This window comes from Oratosquilla oratoria, chromosome 1 (assembly GCF_046742065.1).
Source record: "Oratosquilla oratoria isolate Oo_2021 chromosome 1, ASM4674206v1, whole genome shotgun sequence".
Taxonomy (NCBI): Eukaryota; Metazoa; Arthropoda; class Malacostraca; order Stomatopoda; family Squillidae; genus Oratosquilla; species Oratosquilla oratoria.
In genome coordinates, this window is record NC_134777.1 from 55,225,374 (window position 1) to 55,247,086 (window position 21,713).

At 39.8% G+C, this 21,713-nt stretch overlaps 1 protein-coding gene across 1 annotated transcript; it reads right to left on the reverse strand.

Annotated features, from left to right (window-relative positions):
- Roe1 (grpE protein homolog, mitochondrial Roe1) lies at positions 1–19,796 on the reverse strand. Its single transcript, XM_076184839.1, has 5 exons — positions 19,639–19,796; positions 8,849–9,002; positions 8,645–8,758; positions 3,082–3,201; positions 1–2,521 (listed from the first exon to the last, which is right to left on the reverse strand). Exons 1-5 carry the CDS (start codon positions 19,782–19,784, stop codon positions 2,327–2,329), a joined length of 729 nt encoding a protein of 242 aa, XP_076040954.1. The 5' UTR covers positions 19,785–19,796; the 3' UTR covers positions 1–2,326.
- Between the last annotated feature and the right edge of the window lie 1,917 nt (positions 19,797–21,713).

The window sequence follows — 21,713 nt, forward strand, 5'->3', positions numbered from 1 at the left end:
TTTTTTTTTTTTTTTTTTTTTAATTTGCTGTAAGGCTGACTTTCTTTTTCACATATAATTACGAGTATACTAGTTTAGGTACATCTGGATGTCTACTAACTGTACACCAAAGGAAATCATTATTCTCATACTTTTGGAAAAATAAACGTTATTTAAAAAATAACTCAAAATTGCAAGTAAATCGTCTGTTGTGTAAAACTTTCTTAATGGATTTTAATGAAATTTCTGTCACAGATGCATCCCATTTCCCTGCACATTGTGTTAAATTTCCATTGTCTTACATAAAAAGATAAGGTTGGGAGGACTAGAAATGCATAATCCGATCGAGCGAATCACCGAAATGAGAGTCAACCCCCTTAAGTGCATTAAGTCTAGGTGTGCATTTGTTTTTTATGTTTCTGATGTGTTGTTTGAAAGACATGGATGTATCGTATGTTACACCAAGAATTTTCGGTGTGTTTGTGTGTGGTATTAGAAGTGTTGTTGATGTAGAGATGAGGTATGTATTTGTGTTCTTTTGTCCAGTTGGTGAGAAGTGTTGCTGTAGATTTGGTTGGAGCTATTTTGAGTCTGTTTGTGATGAACCATGTGTTGATTGATTGATTTATGAAATTTTTGGCTTGAAGGCCAAGCGCCAGAGCCGGTAGGCCATTCAGTGGAACCATGTGTTGAGTGTATCAAGGTATGGCTGGATTATTTCTGCAGGTTTGTCCGTGTTACGATGTGTGCATCTGATTGTTATGTTGTCTGCGTAGGAAGAGATTTGTATTTCTGAGGTGTCTGGTGTTGGTATGTCATGCATGTATAGATTAAAGAGCATGGGGGATGGAAGAGAGCCCTGTGGTACTCCATTCTTAATGTTTCTGATGTGCGATGATTGGCCATTATATGACATAAGCATTCCTACCTGCCAGATAATTGGCCAGCCATCTTTTGGTGTTATTGTGCATGTCTGTGTTATATATATTATTTGTTAGATTGTGGCGGGGGATAGCATCAAAAGCTTTACTAATGTCTAATGTTATAAGAAGTGTTCTGTGGGGCCCATCTGAATTGATGCCATCTAAAATTCTTTGTGTGAGGTTTATCAGAAGAGTGTTTGTGGAGTGTAGTGACCTAAAACCATGTTGTGAGTCAGCAAGGGGAATATGTGGTGTGACAAGTTGAAGTATTAGGCGAAGTATTAGGCATTCAATGATTTTAGAGGGGGTGCAGAGAAGTGTGATTGGGCGGTGCGATGTTGGGATCGTTTGGTTTTGGAATGGTGATTATTTTACCATGCTTCCAGATGTCGGGTATAGTGTTGTGTGAATAGCAGTGTTGTTGTCACTTGTGCTTGTGCAAATCTGTCTAGTCTCTTGAAAACTAATCAACATGTGTTGTACTGCTGTACATCCAGTTTTAATTTTATTGTATATTAAAAAAAAATATATATATATATATCATCTAATAATAAGTTTGGAAGTGAAATTTCCATTAAAATTTGACATCACAGTCCGGGGTGGCAAGTAGCACACTTAATGTCGGAGTGGCTCATGTGACAAGTCATGCCACCTTGGTGTGAAAGCAGACTAAAGTATCAGCTACATGCTATTTAGCCACAATAACAAGCAGCCAATAACCCAGATGGGGAAGTATTGCAGATATATGAGATTGGGGAAAAGGTTGTTAAGGGCAGCAAATGGTTTGAGTTAAAGGTGGAGCTGGGTCAGGGATGTGTCATGTCAACATGGCTATTCAATGTGTACATGGATGGGGTGGTATGGAGTGTAAATGTGAGGATAATGGGCAGGTACTGTGTCTTGCTGCATTGCTTCCGACCCAGGCAGTGGGCAGGAGACAAGGACAACCCATCATCCATGAGGAGCAAAGATGAGAGGGAAATGAGGGTGACCATAGGTTGTTGCCAGTTTCCTGGAAGCCACAGACCTTTTGCAAGGGACCAGGGGCGAACCGAAGCAATGAAACATCTTTTAAAAGAAAAGCTTTATTGACAACTCCATAAACTATATACATGTTTCATCTCCAGTAATTTCACAATATACCCATGTACATACACATACATGTATGCACATGCACACACACACACACCACACACACAAATTCACCTTGCATTGCTTTATAAAAACCATACCATTGTCTTATGAACTGAGAAAATATGCTAAGTATATTTGCAGTTCATGTGTATACAGCATTTGTAGGCGAGTTGTTCTTGCATTACAGTTCATAAAAACAACCTATAGGAATGAATAATGTCTATGCTGTGTACACAATCAATCCACCATAGCTGCAGTATAATCAGCAAAACCAGGTGGTATACCTATTCTCAATCCTTTACAACTCCAACTTGAGATGAGCGTATGCAACGGTCATGTAATTTCCATCCTGTCCGTACAATATGTGCAACAGTGCCAGGAGTTTTATTTGGATCAGGCACTTCAAACATTGCCTCTTGTTCTGCAGGATTGAACTTTTGCCCCATCTGTGGTGAAATCTGTTCTAGCCCATGGCGTCTGAATACCTATAAAATAAGAAATATGTTCAAGTCAAAGAAATGACAATAATAAAATTAAATGGCAAAACCCTTCCATTGGAAAAGAACCCAAATACTGGTCCTCACTTTTGATAATTATTCATCCTTTAGCCCATATATAAGACCTGACAATGAATATCAACAAGAAAACAAATTCTAAGATCAGTAGCAAGGCTTTGGTCAGCAGAAGAAAATAATCAGTCTATAAACAGTTCAGGAGAACCATAATTCAACCTCTTCCAGAGTATGGTTCCCAACAATAATGACAACAGACATCCTACATTATACAAAATAAAGCACCAAGTATAATACCACAATCCACTGAAAAATGAGCACAAAATATAATACCACAATCCACTGAAAAATACCAACATAAAATCTGTATACAGAAACTACAATTCTTCCAAAAAATCATGAATAACCATATAACACACATATGCCAGTGGCCCCTTTCCCCTTTGTAAGGAAGGCAGTCAGTAATGCATGCACCCACATGCACCTAATAGTCCCTCCATCCCCATTATCACACAATAACTGGATAAACTTACCGAGAGCAATTGGTTTTCTGTCATGACCAAACCATCATAGAGAGCTTTCAAAGACCCACCAGATGATTTGATTTCCTCCTCAGGTACACTTTCAATTGCTTTACGGAAGACATCTGAAACCTTGGATAGAAATTTCATTTATGTTAGATCATTTTTAAATGTATACTTAGAGTAAGAATAATGAGTAAAATTTAATTCCAAAGCTATACTAAATTTCATATAGGATCAGACAGAAATTTCAAAGTTATAAGAATGAAGAAATAAGGAAGGATGAAGTGAAAGCAGTTGTTAAGATGAAAAGAGCAGGTAAGGCACCTGGTCTGGATGGATGTCATGCAGAATGTCTGAAAAAAGGAGGTACAGTGATGGTGGACTGGGTGGTGAGGTTATTTAATGTTTGTTTAAGAGAGGGTAGAGTACTGGAGGAGTACCTGTATAGTTCTACTTCACAAGGGAAAAGGGGACAAGTGTGAGTGTAGTGGTTTCAGAGGGATTAGCTTGTTAAGTGTAGTTGAAGCTTTTGTATCCAATGATCCCAAAAGACAGAGCAATTCCCTCACTTCTACATTTATATCTTCTAAACCTGGTTTCCCTTCCCAAAGTCCCCACCCCACCTGGGGTGCGATGGATTGGATGGGGTGGGGGGCACTGGTAGGGAGGGGGTTGTCTGTTGGGGAGGGATTGGAGAGGACACGGGATGGGGATGTGTGGAGGGTGGTTGTATGTGGATGCTGTGATGCATGAGGGGGAGTGGGTGGGGGATGGGGGATGAGGGAGTATATGCGAGAAATAAATTGGTGCAGCCCGAAGGGATTTCTACCCATCTTCTCCTTTTCTGCATGAGGGGTTGCCGATTTAATGGAGCGGCCTTGCTGTGTCTTGTGACACTGCTTCTGACCTAGGGCAGTGGGCAAGATGCAGGAATGACCCATCATCCAGGAGGTGCCAAGATAAGAAGGAGGGAAGGGGGTGAATGGGAGAGGAGTATGTTGGAGATGGAATGGGTGGGAGTGGTTTTTATGCCTTTGTTTTTTGACTACCACCCTTGTAAGGGGGGAAAAAGTATATGTATGTAAACCTGTTTTTTTTTTTTTGCTTCCTTCATCTTTTGCATTTACCAAATACACCTTTCAAAATTGCTTTCTTCCTCCCTGCAAATTCTTTAACTGTTCATCTCTGTATTTATCTACTACAGCTCTTTCAAAATTGCTTTCATTCTCGCTGCGAATTCTTGTATAGTTGATTTTAGCTTCTTTTCTTCCTCCATATTTCGCATGCCATGTTCCTGGCCTTTTTATCAATCTTATACATACATATACAAAAGGCTTATTCCCCCGTACATGGGAGGTAGCCAAAAAACAAAGCCATAAAATCCACTCCCACCTATTCCATCCCTACATACTCCACTCCCATCCACCCCCTCCCTCCCTCTTATCTTAGCTACTCCTGGATGATGAGTCATACCTGCATCTTAACCATTGTCCTGGGTCAGAAGCAGTGTTGCAAGAGACAGCACGTCTACAGCAAGGCCACTTCATTAAATTGGCAACCCCTCTCTCTGTCCCCTAATGCAGAAAAAGAGAAGACTGGGAGAAATCCCTCTGGGCTGCGTCAAATTATTTTTCACACATACTCAATCAACCCCCCATCCCCCACCCACTCTCTTCCATGCATCACAGCTTCATCAATACACAACAATTCTCCAATATCTTCTGTCTTTTCTTGTCCTTCCTCAACAGATATTCCCCTCTGTACCAATGCCCCTTTTATCCCCATCCATCCATCTCATCCTTCTTCTACCTCTGCCTTCCACACCTCTTTTACTAATCTTTCTTCACTCATTCTTTCCATGTTTCTAAACCATCCCAATACTCTTTCATCAACTTTATCTCTCAACTCCCTTTCCACCACCGTTCTCCTCCTCATCTCGTTTCTCACTCTATCCAGCCTAGTAACCCCTATCATACTTCTCAGGCACTCATCTCAAACACATTCAAAATCCTCCTCTCTTATGTTCCATGTTTCTGCCTCATACAGTGCTGTCAGCACAATCATTTCTTCATACAATCTCCTCTTAGCATCCAATCCCAAATGTCTATTCCTCATTACACTTTTTAATCCCCCAAGGCATTTACTTGCTTTTCTCAATCTTCATTCTACTTCGACCTCCACTCTTCCCTTTCCCACCACATTTGCACCCAAGTATCTAAAACTGTCCACTTCCTACAGTCTCCCTTAATACTCAATTCCAGTCTGCTGCCACTTTCTCCCAATGTACATCATCAACTTACTTTTATGCACATCTATCTTTAACTTTCCTTTTTCGCATACCTTCCCAAACTCTCACTATCTTCCTCAATCCCTCCTGATCCTGCCACAAGTGCAGTGTCGTCAGCAAACAATAACTGGCTTATCTCCCACTTTTCTCCATTTTCTTTAACCATCTCCAATCCCAGACCCATTACACTTGCATTTACCTCTTGCACCACCCCATCCATGTATAAATTGAACAGCTAAGGTGACATAACATATCCCTGGCAAAGTCCCACCTTTACCTCAAACCACTCACTCATTCCATTCCTGATTCTAACATAGGCTCTACTACTCTTGTAAAAACTCTTGACTGCTCTTAACAGATTTTCTCCTATCCCATATATCTGCAATACCTCCCAGTGCCTTCCTGTCTATCCTGCCATACGCCTTTTCCAAATCCATAAAAGTCCAAAAAACATCCTTACCTTTACTTACAGCTTTCTCACATATCTGTCTTGTTTCTGCTTGCTCCTTCCTGTAGTCTTTGGCACACGTTTGTTCATTCCCCTATTGTAAATATCAAAGATTTCCCTTTTCCTCCTTATTCCCATGGTTTATAATTTCCTCCCAGTTTGTTCTTCAAAGAATTTTTTTTTCAACCTTTAGTGAGTGGTGGGATGAGGAAGCAAAGAAGGTTGTAGAAGACGAGAAGCGAGCTTTCACAGATTGGTTACAAAATAGGACGAGGGAATCACATGAGAGGTATAAAGAAAAGAGAAGTAAAGAATAAGATAAAGGAGGCAGAGGAGAGCAGATGTGAAATGGGGTGAGAGTATGAGAGAAAATTTTAAAAGTAATAAAAAAATGTTTTGGAAAGAGAAGAAAAGGTAAAAGGTGCAGATGGAGTGATGATAATGGAGAAGGCAGTAAAAGGAAGATGGGCACAGTATTTTAGGGAGTTGCTAAATGTGAAGGAGGATAGGGAGGGAAAGGTAGTTGCAGTGGGAAATGCTAGGAAAATGACCGTGATAAGTGAGGAAAATGGAGAAATAAGGATGGATGAAATTAAGGCAGTTGTTAAGATGATGACAGTAGGTAAGACACCTGGTCTGGATGGATGTCATGCAGAATGTCTGAAAAAAGGAGGTACAGTGATGGTGGACTGGCTAGCGAGGTTATTTAATGTTTGTTTAAGAGAGGGTAGAGTGCCGGAGGACTGGAGGAGTACCTGTATAGTTCTACTTCACAAGGGAAAAGGGGACAAGTGTGAGTGTAGTAGTTTCAGAGGGATTAGCTTGTTAAGTGTAGTTGTGAAGGCTTATGGGAGGGTCTTGATTGAGAGTATTAGGAGAGGAACAGGAGTCATTGGTGAGGAACAGTGTGGGTTTAGGACAGGTAGAGGTTGTGTATATCAAATTTCTGTGGTAAGACATATGTAAAAAAACTATAGGAAAAGGTAAGGATATTTTTTGGGCTTTTATGGATTTGGAAAAGGCTTATGACAGGGTAGACAGGAAGGCGCTGTGAGAGGTATTGCAGATATATGGGATAGGAGGAGAATTTTTAGATGTTAATAATTGTTACGAGAGTAGTAGAGCATGTGTCAGGATTAGAAATTGAGTGTGTGTTTGAGGTAAAGGTGGGGCTTTGGCAGGGATGTGTTATGTCACCCTGGCTGTTCAATTTATATATGGATGGGGTGGAGCGAGAGGTAAATGCAAGGGTGGTGGGTCATGGAATGGAGATGGTTAAAGAAAATGGAGAAAAGTGGGAGATAAGCCAGCTATTGTTTGCGGACGACACTGTGCTTATAGCAGGATCAGAGGGATTGAGGAAGTTAGTGACAGAGTTTGGGAAGGTGTGTGAAAGAAGGAAGTTGAAGATAAATGTGGGTAAAATAAGGTGATCGAGATGTACAAGGGGTGAAAGTGGCAGCAGACTAGAAGTGAGTATTAAGGGAGGGAGACTGGAGGAAGTAGATAGTTTTAGATACTTGGGTGCAAATGTGGCAAGAAAGGGAGGAGTGGAGGTAGAATGTAGATTGAGAGAAGCAAGTAAATGCCTTGGTTGATTAAAAAGTGTAATGACAAATAGACATTTGGGAATGGATTCTAAGAGGAGATTGTATGGGGCAGAAACATGAAACATAGGAGAGGAAGAGAGAAGGAATTTGAATGTGTTTGAGATGAGGTGTCTGAGAGGTATGACAGGGGTTACTAGGCTGGATAGTGTGAGAAATAAGGAGAGAAGGAGAATCAGGGGTGGAAAGGGAGTTGTGAGATAGGGTGGATGAATGAGTATTGGGATGGTTTGGACACATGGAAGGAATGAATGAAGAAAGATTAGTAAAAGAGGTGTGGAAGGAGTGAACATGAGTGACGGCCTAGGATGAGATGGATGGATGGGGTAAAAGGGGCTTTGGGGAAGAGGGGAATGTCTGTGGAGGAAGGACAGGAGAAGACAGAAGATATGGGTGAATGGAGAATGGTTGTGTATGGATGATACTGTGATGCATGAGGGGGAGTGGGTGGGGGATGGGGGGTGAGGGAGCATGTATGAGAAAAATTTGAAGCAGCCCAAAGGGATTTCTGTCTTCTTTTCTGCATGAGGGGTTGGAGAGGGAGAGGGGGGGGGGGGGTCGCCAATTTAATGAAGCGGCCTTGCTGTGGATGTGCTGTGTCTTGCGACACTGCTTCTGACCCAGGGTAGTGGACAAGATGCAGGGATGACTAGTCATCCAGGAGGTGCCAAGATAAGATGGAGGGGAGTGGAGTGTGATAGGGATGGAATGGGTGGGAGTGGTTTTATGCCTTTGTTTTTTTGTTACCTCCCTTATGAGGGAGGAAAAAGCCTTTGGTATATGTATGTACTACATAAAAATATGTTGTGTTCCATGTCCCTAGTCCTAACCTATTTGAATATGGAACTCTAAATTCACCATTTCCACTACTGTTTATCAGCAAGACATAATTAGAAAGGATAGGGAATGCGAGGCTAGCAGCATCACTGCTTTAATAAGAATTCCTAAAGAATCAGAGTATAATGGTAACCTGGCCATGAATAGTGAAAACATGGATGAGATAATATTTGTATGATGAAAGAGAGAATCTATATTTTGTCACCAATTGCCAGCTCTTCAATCCTTGGGGACAACATTACACTGAAGAGGCAGAATCACACAGGTGGAAAAGGAGACATTTAAGAAGGTAGCAGCAAGGAAAGACAGTAGAAATTAAAAATTAATTACCAGCATTCTTGAATAGAGATTAGTTTCCATCATAAAAGAATGTTGTCTGAAACTTCTACTTACTTCTAAGAGGTCCTTGCAGAAACCCTGTATACCATACTGCTTGGCCTCTGTGATTTGTCTCTGTAGACGGGTTCTTACATTTTCTCTGTCTGCCAATGTTCTTTGATATCTATCCTGCAATAAAGAAACTTATATTGCAACTTAAATTTCAGGTTAACAATTTGCAAATTCATAGCATATACACAATATCTTACATTCTCTTACTTTGTAATCTTCAGATTCCTCTTTGGATTTGCCTAGTTCTTCTGTTAATTTTGAGACTTGTTCTTTGAACTGTTTTTCAACCTCTGAGAGTTCTTTTTCTCCATCCAATTTCTCAGCTGCAGCATATGACTGCTTATTAGTAACTGACAGTAACCTGTGTAAAAGAAAAGAAGTTACCATGTTTTAATACTGAGTGGGTGGGGGAAGGGGGGTAATGGAATACGTGTGAAAAATAAATTGATGCAGCCCGAAGGGATTTCTCCTAGTCTTCTCCATTTCTGCATAAGGAGATGGAGGGGGGGGGGGCACTGTGGCCTTGCTGTGGATGTGCTGTGTCTTGTGACACTGCTTCTGACTCAGGGCAGTGGGCAAGATACAGGGATGACCCATCATCCAGGAAGAGCCAAGATAAGAGGGAGGAACAGCAGTGGAAGAGCCAAGATAAGGAGGGAGGGGGTGGATGGGAGTGGAGTATGTGGGGGTGGGAGTGGAGTATGTGGGGATGGAATGGGTGGGAGGGGATTTCATCCCTTTGTTTTTTGGCTACCCCCCCTAGTACATACATACATACATATACCAAGGCTTTTTCCCCCTTCCAAGGGAGGTAGCCAAAAAGGGAAAGGCATAAAAACACTCCCACCCATTTCATCCCTAAATACACTCCACACCCCTCCCACCCTTCCTCTCATCTGAGCACCTCCTGGATGACGGGTCATCCCTGCACCCTGCCCACCGCCCTGGGTCAGAAGCAGTGTCGCAAGACACAGTACATCCACAGCAAGGCCGCTTCATTTAATCGGCGACCCCCCCTCTCCGTCCCCCTTTGCATACAAGGCGAGGACGGGGAGAAATCCCTTCGGGCTGCGTCAAAATTTACTCACACATACTACCCCACCCTCCCGCCCATTCCTCCTCATGCAGTCACAACATCATCCATATACAACCATTCTCCACTCACCTCTGTCTTCCGTCCTCTCCCTTCCTTCCTCAACAGACATTCCCCTCTTCCCCAAAGCCCCCTTCACCCCATCCATCCACCTCATCCTAGGACGTCCCCTCATGTTCACTCCCTCCACATCTGCCTTCCATACCTCTTTTACTAGTCTTTCTTCACTCATTCTTTCCATGTGTCCAAACCATCCTAATATTCTTTCATCAACCCTATCTCCAAAATCCTTTTTCACCCCTGTTCTCCTCCTCACCTCCTCATTTCTCACTCTATCCAGCCTAGTAACCCCCCCCATACTTCTCAGACACCTCATCTCAAACACATTCAAACTACTTCTCTCTTCTACTCTTATGTTCCACGATTCTGCCCCTAGTAAGGGGGAAAAAGCCTTTGGTATATGTATGTAACACTGCTATCACTAGAAGATACAAATGTCTTTGTAAAAGTATATAACAGGGCTGACTGAGAGCAATATGGAATGGATGAGTCTTTTGAAAGTGATCAAGGTTTTTATAAAAATAATTCAGCATATGATTGCTGGGAATGGCTAGAGAATGGTCCATGGTGAATGTGGCACTGCATAAGTATTGTGTGATTACGATCATAGTTGTTTAACCTCTTAAACATGATGATGTCTGTGTATGTGCGATGAGCCACAAGTGGTGTATATAAGGATCCTGCCTGGCATTTGCTTCATGATTATATATATTTTGTCATTGTAGCTGAGTGACTCCATATTCTGTGAAGGCTTGATCACTTTTCCTATGACATTATATTCTGTAATGCATCATCGTACATCAGGCAACCTGATGTGTGTGCAGATATTTGACTCATATTGAAGAATGTGAATCAGGATGAAGTAATAAATTAAATAAATGTAATAGTGCTAGCCAAAGGTTTGGAATCTGTGGATGGGAATGGAAGGATGTGAAAAGTAAATCAATCATTATTTGCAGATGACGCTGCACTTATAGCCAGGGGCAGCCTTAGGAGGTGTGGGGCCCAATTGGGAACAACTTTTGTCAGCCCTAGATTCCCAGCCAACTAGCATCAAGTTCTGTAGAATCATAAAAATCTGTTAGAGACTTTATATCTGTCGTAGAATGGAAAGTAATAAAAATGGGTGCTCAAAAAAAATGCATGAGTTAATAAAACAGATGTTAGCTACATTTCAATAAAAAATTGACAAACCGAGAATAGATTACACTCTAGCACAGGGACAAATGGGAGCAACTGGTTGAAGTGGCTTAAGGTCGGCCTTGATCGTAGCTGATTCTAAAGAAATGCAGAGGCAGTTGGTGACAGAATTGGATGGGGTGTGTGAGCAAAGAAAGTTAAAAAGCTGGAGGGTTGAATGTGACTGGAGGGATGCCCAAGGATATTGAATATTAAATACATTGGTCCCTCACAGTAAACCTTTTCCTAGTATACAATTTTTGCAGTTAAATAAGTTGTATAAGGTTATACTTTTTATACTACCATAAACTGTAGTGCCTTTTTTGTTCTCATGTATGAAAATGTGAATACTACAGAATTCACCTTATGCCAATTCATATTACACTGGACACATCCCATGCATATATGATGGAACAAAATGAGATGAACAGATGGGATGAAGTGGAGTTTAGATGAGCATATATCAATAGAGCAGGAAAGAGTGTGCATGAAAATGGATGGCATGGAAAGGTTGTGAATGGATGAATGATGCAGCCCAAAATGGGTTCCTCACGTATGTTCCATAGGTGAGCAGATACATGTCAAAAGGATGTGAAGAAATACAGTTTTCCATATGAGTGTATAAATATATGGAACAGCTTAGAGGGTGATAGGGCCCAAGCTCAAATCATACACAAATTCAAATCTAAATATGATGATTGGAATATAGATTAAGTTGGAACTGTACGTGAATTTGAGTCCAGGTATGTTAGAAAAATTAGAGAATAGGAAACAGGACCCAACAAGTGTTGTTCCTTTCCTGTATACAACAATTAGGTAAATACATAACTATAGGTGGGTCGATTGGTTTGCAGTATGCTGAAGTGGCAGGGGGTAAACTAAACTATTCATGTTGGTGGTCCCTGCAGAAGACAAGATCTGCCTTGCTATTTACACAATAAAGACGATTTAATATTTTGGTAAATCTAAAGTGATCACCTAAACAATATACATACATATACCAAAGGCCTTTTCCCCCTTACAAGGGAGGTGGCCAAAAAACAGAGGCATAAAAACCATTCCCACCCATTCCATCCCCAACATACTCCACTCCCATCCACCCCCTTCCCTTCCTCTTATCTTGGCACCTCCTGGATGAAGGGGTCATCCCTGCATCTTGTCCACTGACCTGGGTCAGAAGCAGTGTCGTAAGAGACAGCACATCCACAGCAAGGCTGCTTCATTAAACTGGTGACCCTCCCCCCCCACTCCTCTCCGTCCCCTCATGCAGAAAAGGAGAAGATGGGGAGAAATCCCTTCAGGCTGCATCAAGTTTTTTCTCATACATACTCCCTAAGCCCCCTCCCCCACCCACAACCTTCCATGCATCACAGCATCATCCATACACAACTATCCTCCATTCATCCCTATCTTCTGTCCTCTCACATCCTTCCTCAACAGACATTCCCCTCTTTCCCAATGGCCCTTTTACCCCATCCATCCATCTCATCCTAGGTTACCTCCTCATATTCACTCCTTCCACACCTCTTTTACTAGTCTTCCTTCACTCATTCTTTCCATGTGTCCAATGAAAAATATAGCAATAGAAAATTAAATATTAATTTTGAAAATTATAATACATCAACAAAATATACGTTTTTATTGGCAGAAATCAATAACAAAAAAGTTGCTAAATGCTACACAATAGCAACAAGCTTAAAGACACCCTCTTTGCTTTTGTTTAATGTGGATGACGAACTAAAGGAAATGTAATATATTGGTCTGACCTAACATAACCTCCTATATGGTATGCATTTAGCATCCCTAGAAGTCATCAGGGTCATTGCTGGCAGGGAATTATATGATTGTATAGACTGGACAGATGACACAAACATTGCCCAGCTCCGTTCAGTAGTGGATTGCTATTAGCAATGTATTTTGTTATTGATTTCCACCAAGATATTAAGATGATGTATTCAAATTACCATATCAATATCTAATTTTGTATTGATAATCGCATAGGTGTACACTTCCTTAGACATACCAATATATTTTCCTCAAAAGATGTATGCAAGACCAAGGAAAACTGCTAGCTACTGTGGAGCCACAGGTTTCTGGACTCCTACAGCTGCTAAGCATTTGGGCAAGGCCATCTTTTGGCCACTGATATCCCTTTGAGATGATGTGTTATATATTCACCTCAACAGGTTTACCCATACTATTCCTGCAACCACATGTTTATGGGGCAAGTCATTTGTATTCCAAAGTTTCTGCATATTTTTCTTATGTTCATTATTCTGGTTTTATGGTTCCACTCCACCCCTCTCTGTTTTTGTCCATCTTTATAATAATAATAATATTAAAATAATTCTATTTGGCATTGAATCATCACACTGGCCTGCGTTTAATTTTTTTTTTCAAAGGTCGAAGGTTTTTCAAGTGATTTATAGGTTTTTTGGTGCACTGAATCCAAAAATGCCATCCGTTTCCTTGGATCAGGTCTAGTTTTTGAGATATGAGAAGTGCGACTTTCGGGCCTTGTATAGTACTAAGTATAAGGAAAACGAGCTGCAGGTATAGCCTATTCTTATTTTTTTTTTTGCATAAAAATTATACTGTAGCACCCCGAAACTGATACTGAAACCTAATGATGTTTTTGTTTACTTTCAGGAAACTGAATCTGAAACTGCATTGACTACATTGACAAACTGCATTGACAACACTGAAACTGAAAATGGTTTAGAAAAGTGTGATCTCCAATCAATGTGACTGATTTTATAAGAATCTGTGCTTTTTACAAGAATCTGTGCTTCTTGTGTTTCTATTTTGGATATGTATCTTAGATTGACAGAAAATGGAACGCAAATGCACAAATCATCCTGATAGGTTCTGCTACATATGTGGTAATGTGATTCTTCCTCGTCGACTAGCAAATATAACTGATTTTGTGAAGAAGGCATATAATGCTTACTTTGGAGTTGACCCCTTCTATACGGTGCCGCACACGTAGGCATCATGAGGAGCAAGTGGATTCGCGACGCTGCCATATCGGCGTCTTGATTATATTTATTGTAGTCGCCCCTGTGTTTTTACATTCTCCCAAATGCGCCCTGAATCCCATTCTCTGTGGTTTTCAAAATTCGCGGGTGAAAGAGAGAACGATCGATATAAGCGGCGACTATATTTTATGATAAGAATATTATTACGTGACGTCATACGGCTGGCATTGGCTGCTGCCCGCGAGATTTAAGTCCCGTACTGAAGTGGTTAAGCTTGGGGACCAGGACAAGCCATTTGCACCCCATGTTAGCTGCAAAACATGTGTCGAGAACTTGCGTGATTGGAGAAATAAAAAAAAGGAAGAGTATGCCATTCGCTGTTCCAATGGTTTGGAGAGAGGGTAAAGATCATGTGTCAGACTGCTATTTCTGCATGACTAATCTTAAAGGAGTCAACTGCAAGAACAAGCATTGTATTCAGTATCCTAATGTTCCGTCTGCCATACGACCAGTCCCTCATGGTCCAGGCCTGCCCGTTCCCGAGCCAGATGTTGCAATGGAATCTAGCTCTGAATCGGAATCTGATAACGCACTAGACAGGGCAGAGGGTGGAGAATACATGCCAGAAGAGAATGACCGGCCAGTGCCTCTAACACAAGCAGATCTCAATGACCTGACATGGGATCTAAACCTATGAAAGGAATCAGCACAGCTTCTGGGTTCTCGTCTTCATGAGAAAGATTTGCTAGCACCTGAGACAACATTCTTTTGGTACCGAGAGCGTGAAAGAGAATTTAGACAGTTCTTCACAACCCAGAAGGACTCGTCATTAGTTTACTGCAACAACATTGCTGGTTTGATTCAATCAATGGGGCTGGACTATGTTGCTACTGAATGGAGACTGTTCATCGACTCTTCCAGCAGAAGTCTCAAGGCAGTCCTCCTTCACAACGGAAATAAATATTCTTCAATTCCAATCGGTCATTCGGTGCAAATGAAAGAAACTCATGACAACATGGATCAGCTACTGTCTGCTCTGAACTACAATGACTATGGTTGGTTGATCTGTGGAGATCTTAAGGTAGTTGGATTGGTTTTGGGACTACAGGGTGGGTACACAAAGTATCCATGCTTTTTGTGTTTGTGGGATAGTCGGGCTGATGATCAACATTTTGTCAGACAAGAATGGCCACCACGACAACGTTTGGAACCTGGTTCACACAATGTTCAGGCTCGTTCTCTTGTTGAACCAAACAAGGTCTTACTCCCACCTTTACATATCAAACTGGGACTGATGAAGAACTTTGTGAAGGCAATGGACAAGGACGGCATGGGATTTACTTTTCTTCAGCAGAAGTTTCCTCGGATCAATCTGGAAAAGCTTAAGGCTGGCATCTTTGATGGGCCTCAGATAAGGGAACTTATGAAGGACTCAATGTTTGACGATGCACTGAATGCAGCTGAGCTGTCCGTTTGGTGGTCGCTTAAGTCAGTGATAAGAAACTTTCTAGGAAATAACCGAAGTGCAGAATACAAGAAAGAAGTCGATGAGCTCTTGAACAGCTATCAAAAATTAGGGGCTCGCATGTCAGTCAAAATGCACTTTCTACGGTCCCACTTAGACTATTTCCCTCAGAATTGTGGTGACTTCAGTGAGGAACAGGGAGAACGTTTCCACCAGGATATTCGTGTCATGGAAGAACGCTACCAAGGCTGGTGGGATGTAAACTTTCTTGAGGACTACTGTTGGTGTTTGAAACGAGACGTGGTGGCTGCCCAACACAGGAGAAAGTCACTGAAAAGGCCCTTCATCCATGATTATATTTTCTGTAATATATTCTCTTTATCTTCTGAACTAAGCAAGAAAAAATTATTTCTTTTGTCAAGAGTTTTTTTTCCAAAATTAAAGGGAATAAATAGCACTAAATGGCGTTTTTAATTATTTTTACTGCCTCGTATCTCAAAAACGTGACCTGATTGAACAAAATGAGTGTGATTTTTAGATTCTGCATAGCAAATTACCCTAGAATCAGTTATCAGATGCTTTACCTTTGAAACTTCGCAGGCCAGTGTTATACATGATGTGCAGATAATGAAAAGAACGCATAGTTCAAAATAACAATTACAATTGCTGAGGATAACACAAAACAACATATTATTCAACAAACTGCAGTTGATTACTGAATTTGAAAGAAGTGATTGAATGGTATTTTTTCTAGAAGTGCACACCTATGTAGTATAGCATCAGAAAATTAAACATTTCTATAATTATAATACATCAATGTAATAGATATTTTTCATGGTAAAAAAAAAAAAAAAATGTTGCTAAATTTAAAGCTATGGAAAAACAAATGAAGTTGCATAGACTCCTTTTAGACGCCACCTTTGTTTTCGTAGATTCAGAGGTCAGAGACAACAATGACGGCCTGATGACGTCTATGCTTATAAGTACCGCATTATTAAATGCAAGTTAGGTTAGGCTGACAGGTTAGGTTAGCTAGATTTGGTTGGGTTAGAATAGACAAATTTAGCATACTTTAATTTCTTCCACCTCTACCAAAACAAAGATGGCATCTCAAGTAGTCAAAACAGCTATGTTAATGTTTGTTATTTTATAGCTTTTAGCAACTCTTTCTATTATTATTTTGGTAAATCTCTAGTTTCGACCATGGGAGGAATATAGCAATAGAAAATTAAATATTAATTTTGTAAATTAAAATGTATCAACGTAATATGCAATTTTGTGTGCGGAAATGAAAATAAAAATACCCTGCTACAAGCTAAATATGCTAATGAACTAAGTCGGTAGCATAGGATCGGGACGCCATGTTTGTTATGGTAGATGCCGACGTCGAAGAAATAAAAGGATGATAAATTCGTCTAAGGTAAACTAAACTAACCTAACCTAACCGGTAAATCTTTAGTTTCGACCACAGGAGGAATATAGCAATAGAAAATTAAATATTAATTTGTATACTCCACAAGCTGAGAGAGTGGTTGAAAAGCCCGCCAACGTCTCTCATGACGATGACAACGAGGACGAGCCGGATGACATCTAATTTGCAGGTAATGATTTATTAAACACAGGTTAGGTTAGGTTAGTTTAGTTTACCTTAGACGAATTTATCATCCTTTCATTTCTTCGACGTCGGCATCTACCATAACTAACATGGTGTACCATTCGTCGTACACGACTTCCTTACGAAACCTGTTTTAGCACCTTTTATGTTTTTCATTTTCGCACACAAAATTGCTTATTACATTGATACATTTTAATTTACAAAATTAATATTTAATTTTCTATTGCTATATTCCTCCCATGATCGAAACTAAAGATTTACCATTATTTCCACCAAGAATGTACTATATAGGTACGGGCACAAAATTTTCATTTTTTTTTAACTCTTAAATCATTGTTGCATATGAAAGGCAATTTTATTAGAAACAAAATGTTTTTTAAATTTTTGAAATAGCTTGAAAAATAAGTGAGATACAATTTTTTGAATTATTTTTTTAGCCCGCATTTTTGGCTGGACTTCACCATAGCAAAATGTTAGAATTAAGGGTGGTCATTTGTAAAGATTTCGGTAAAGAAATACACATTAACTCTAAACCACTGGTCCAATTTGATTAAAATTCGGAATACTTGGGTTTTAAGGATCAACAAATCACATGAGTATGTCAAAAACAATGCAAGACATATCCATCATACCATATTTGCCTTTTCATGGCAACCATGAAGTTGTCAATTTTCAGATTATCATAAATAAAATCCAAACCCCTGGCCCAACTGACATGGACCTTGGCATATCTAGGTTTTATGGGTCAATAAAACACCTGAGCATGTCAATAACATTGCAGTATCTTCTTCTGATACACATTCTTACTCGCACCTCTCATGTTGCCATGGCAACTGTTGTCAATTTAGAAATAATCAATAAAATCCAAACTGCTGGCCCAACTGACATGCAACTTGGCATGTACAGGTTTTATGGGTCCAAAAATATCCTGAGCATGTCAAAAACAATGCAGGACTTTCCTCTTACACCGTTCTTACTGACACCTATCACGTTGCCATGGCAACGATATGTCGAATAGGCATCTAAGCTTCAAGAAACTTAGATTGCACAACTGCACTATTACCAACGATTTCAAAGTCGCTCATATCCGGTAGAATAGAGGCTAATAAACAACATTATTACATTAAATATTATATGATTTAGCTTCTTGCCTTTACACTTTAACTCGGAAAACTAATTTGCCAAGGCTAATATAAAAGATTATGTTGAAATTGGCAAGAATTAGTAAAGTTTTGAAGAACTGGGCATAAACTTATTTAACAACAAGATAATTTTAATACCCTGTGAATGTGCTGAACGCTCCAAGCATTTAAACTAAGCCGAACAAAAATAAAAATCCAACGGGGCGCAAAAGATGGCGATAGCGGCGCCGCGCATGGTTTCGCGCGTGACCATATGCCTACATGTGATGCCCCTAAGCTCAAACATCAAGTGATCAACAATCTTAAGCTTCTCATTTCCGGGAGAAAATAGGTTGATAAACATGTTTATGTAAATTAAAATAATGGTTATTGATGCCTTACCTTAATATTTTTACTCGGAAAACTATGTTGCCGAGTTTGATAACCAAATTTCCGTTTAAATCGCTGAAAAATTGTTTCTATTTCAAGAATTGGGCATACACTTGCAAAACAACAAGGTAATTTGAATATCTTGCGTATGCACTGAATGCAGCAAGCATTCAAACCAAGTTAAACAAAAGCTAGTGGGCCACAAAAAATGGCGATGTAAACAGTACATGGCGACGGTCGACAGTGGCGCCGCGCGTGGATTAGCGCGTACCTATACTATATTATGTTGATGTATTATAATTTATTTTCTTTTTTAATTTTCCATTATATCGCATAATTGTTATTTTGAACATCTGCACATCATGTTACGTATATCAATTCAATGCCAAATAAACATTATTATTATTATTATTATATGTATTTCACTTCTCTACAAAATATAATTTCATACCATTATTTTATTACCCATTATGTTGTATCAAATATCTACTGTGATCCCAGTATATTTCTATATAATACTGCAACAAGTATAAGCTAAACACCAATTTTTTTCTTCTTCTATGAACAATGGTCTTTTTTCCATGGTGTATACTGTATAATGTGTATTGTTTTATTAACGTCACCATGATCATCATATAGTTATTGAACCTTTTGAACTTTTCATATATTTATACTAGCTAGGGGGGGGGGGACTGGTTATAATTTCACTCATAAGCACACTCCGGTCACTTGTCATATTCATTTCTGCCACAATGCAGGAAAGGTCATTTTAAAAATTTTTGCTAATAATATAAATAAATACGTTTATTATTTATAGTACTGCTAAGCGGTGAAGAACATGACTTTCACCAAGTCCTACCAGGTAACTTTGAAAACATGATCCTTTCCAAAAGTTAGGTCACCATATCTATAAAACATAAACATTTCACCAAAGCATTTGGTCATAAGACTGTCTAAATAATTGTCATTACGAAGTTTGTTAAATAACAAGTATTGAATTCGCGTCGTCTGCATGATGATGATCTGATGTAACACTAACAGCGTGTGATTTCAGTTCAAGCCCAATTGTGACTAATAGTGTTGTTAATATCCATACCTTAGCGTTATTGGGGAATTTAATCCTAGGCATTGCCTAAGTAAATGGCGAGATGACCTCAAACATAAACTCATGCCGGCCATGAATATTTTTGTGTTGTGCTTGTATAACGTCCCTTCGTTCCCTCTGCCTGAATCACACAACATACTACTTTTTTTTTTTAACAAACTTAGTGGAAATCATTATTTACACTCATACCTCAGTACTTGGATTGACAGATATTTATTTTTCTAAACTAAGCATTAGTTGTCAAATATATTAATATCAAAAGGTGGAGGACAATATTTTTCGTTTAAACTTGAATGCACAAATGTAGAGAATTTCAAAACTTACGATACATATGGATTATTTGCAAAAGACATAGTTGATAATAAGCACTTTATAATTAAAATGAATATGAAATATTTAACAATATTCTAAATTCTATGGAAATGTATTCTAGAATAATTTGTGGCTGATTTTCCATTTTCACTAAATTTCATCATTATTTCTTTAAAAATGTATCTAATATTTCGCTTAAAGTTTCATATCTGTATGAATAAAATATCCAGACAGTGAAGCTCAAGCATGGCATAAGAAAATAATGACAGATATTACTATATTCTGTACATTTCTTATGTTATTGTTTTCGTGATATATTATAAGATCCTCCGTGAATGCACTATATATTTAGATCATCGAACAAATAAAGCTAATTCTAATAAAACAAAATAGAATAAATCACTGTTCCCTTTTTAGACATCATGTATGACGTCGCAATCAATTTCATCACATGCATCATTTTCTCTCCTAGCTAGGGAGTCAAAAGGCAAGAATACCAACTCCCACCCATTCCACTTCCATCCACCACCCTTTCATCACTCTCATCTTAGCTCCACGTGGATGAAGGGTTATTCTTGTCTCCCACCCAGTGTCAGAAGTGATGCTGGTTTGGCTGTGTTGAGTTTTGTGGTAGCACATGCTTTCCATGTGCCGGGTTTTTTTTTTTTTTTTTGGCAGTAGGTGCAAAACTTAGGTGTTCCCAAGGGAGATCGATGGCGTGATTGGTATCGGGTGCGAGATATATTTTTTGAACTCGTGTTATGTGGGAATACCTGCATGTGACCTGAACTACGGTGTGTTTGTGCGTGATGGGTATTGACTGGTTCTGTATTTGAGCGATCGTTTTGTCAGAGCCCTGGATCTTTCTAGCGAATCTGACTATCTTGTCATCTGGTGTGAATGGAAGAGTGCCAGCCTTTCATAATGTTTCTGGGTATAACTGAGAGAGAAATCGGAGATATGCCATTATAGATACTACATATTCAAGCGCAATCTTTTCGTCTACAACCCAGTTTGACTGTTTGAGGCTTTCGCGTGTAGTAGTTTTAGTTCGGAACAACGGCAGGACAAATGAAAATCAACACAAAATATCTAATCTCTTTCTTTTGGTAATTAGCCACAAGGTGCGACACTAGAAATGTCACATGAGAAATATAGGTGAAGCTCGGACTAAGGCCACAGCTTAGTGGAGCTTATGGTTGTAGCTGGACGTGGAGCCTAACGTCAGCGAGGCGGTAGCAGATGATGACGGCGAGGCTCGATGGGACAGCTAGAAGACTGGACGAGGAGATGTAGTTTGTGCGCTGGTCGGTCTGGTCGGTACTGTTCTGCCCATCTCGGCGAAACGCCGACATTTTAAAGGAGGCTGGCGGGAACGTGAGGAGCTTTCCAAGTTCCTGATTGGCTGACCGCTGGCTGGCAGGGACACCCTTGAGAACTACGCTTGCCAACTACAGGAACTTGGAAAGGCTGGCTCCGAAGATTTCTTTGATTAGTGTGTGACGGTCGTAGGATGCATCACGTCACTACACGCGTAACTCTGTTTTGAACGTGGACGCTATTTCAACTGTTCTGTCCTTCATGGTGTATGAACCATGATTTGAAATCTTTGCAAGAGAGTATACGGGAGGTAGTGCTCCAAGTGTCTCAAAAGTAGCAAAGGCTTTTTTGAATTCTGTGACGAAATCCGCATAGTTACCAGTTTCCAGGAAGACGTCAGACTGAATGATATCCCCAGCCAAGGTGTCGTTTTT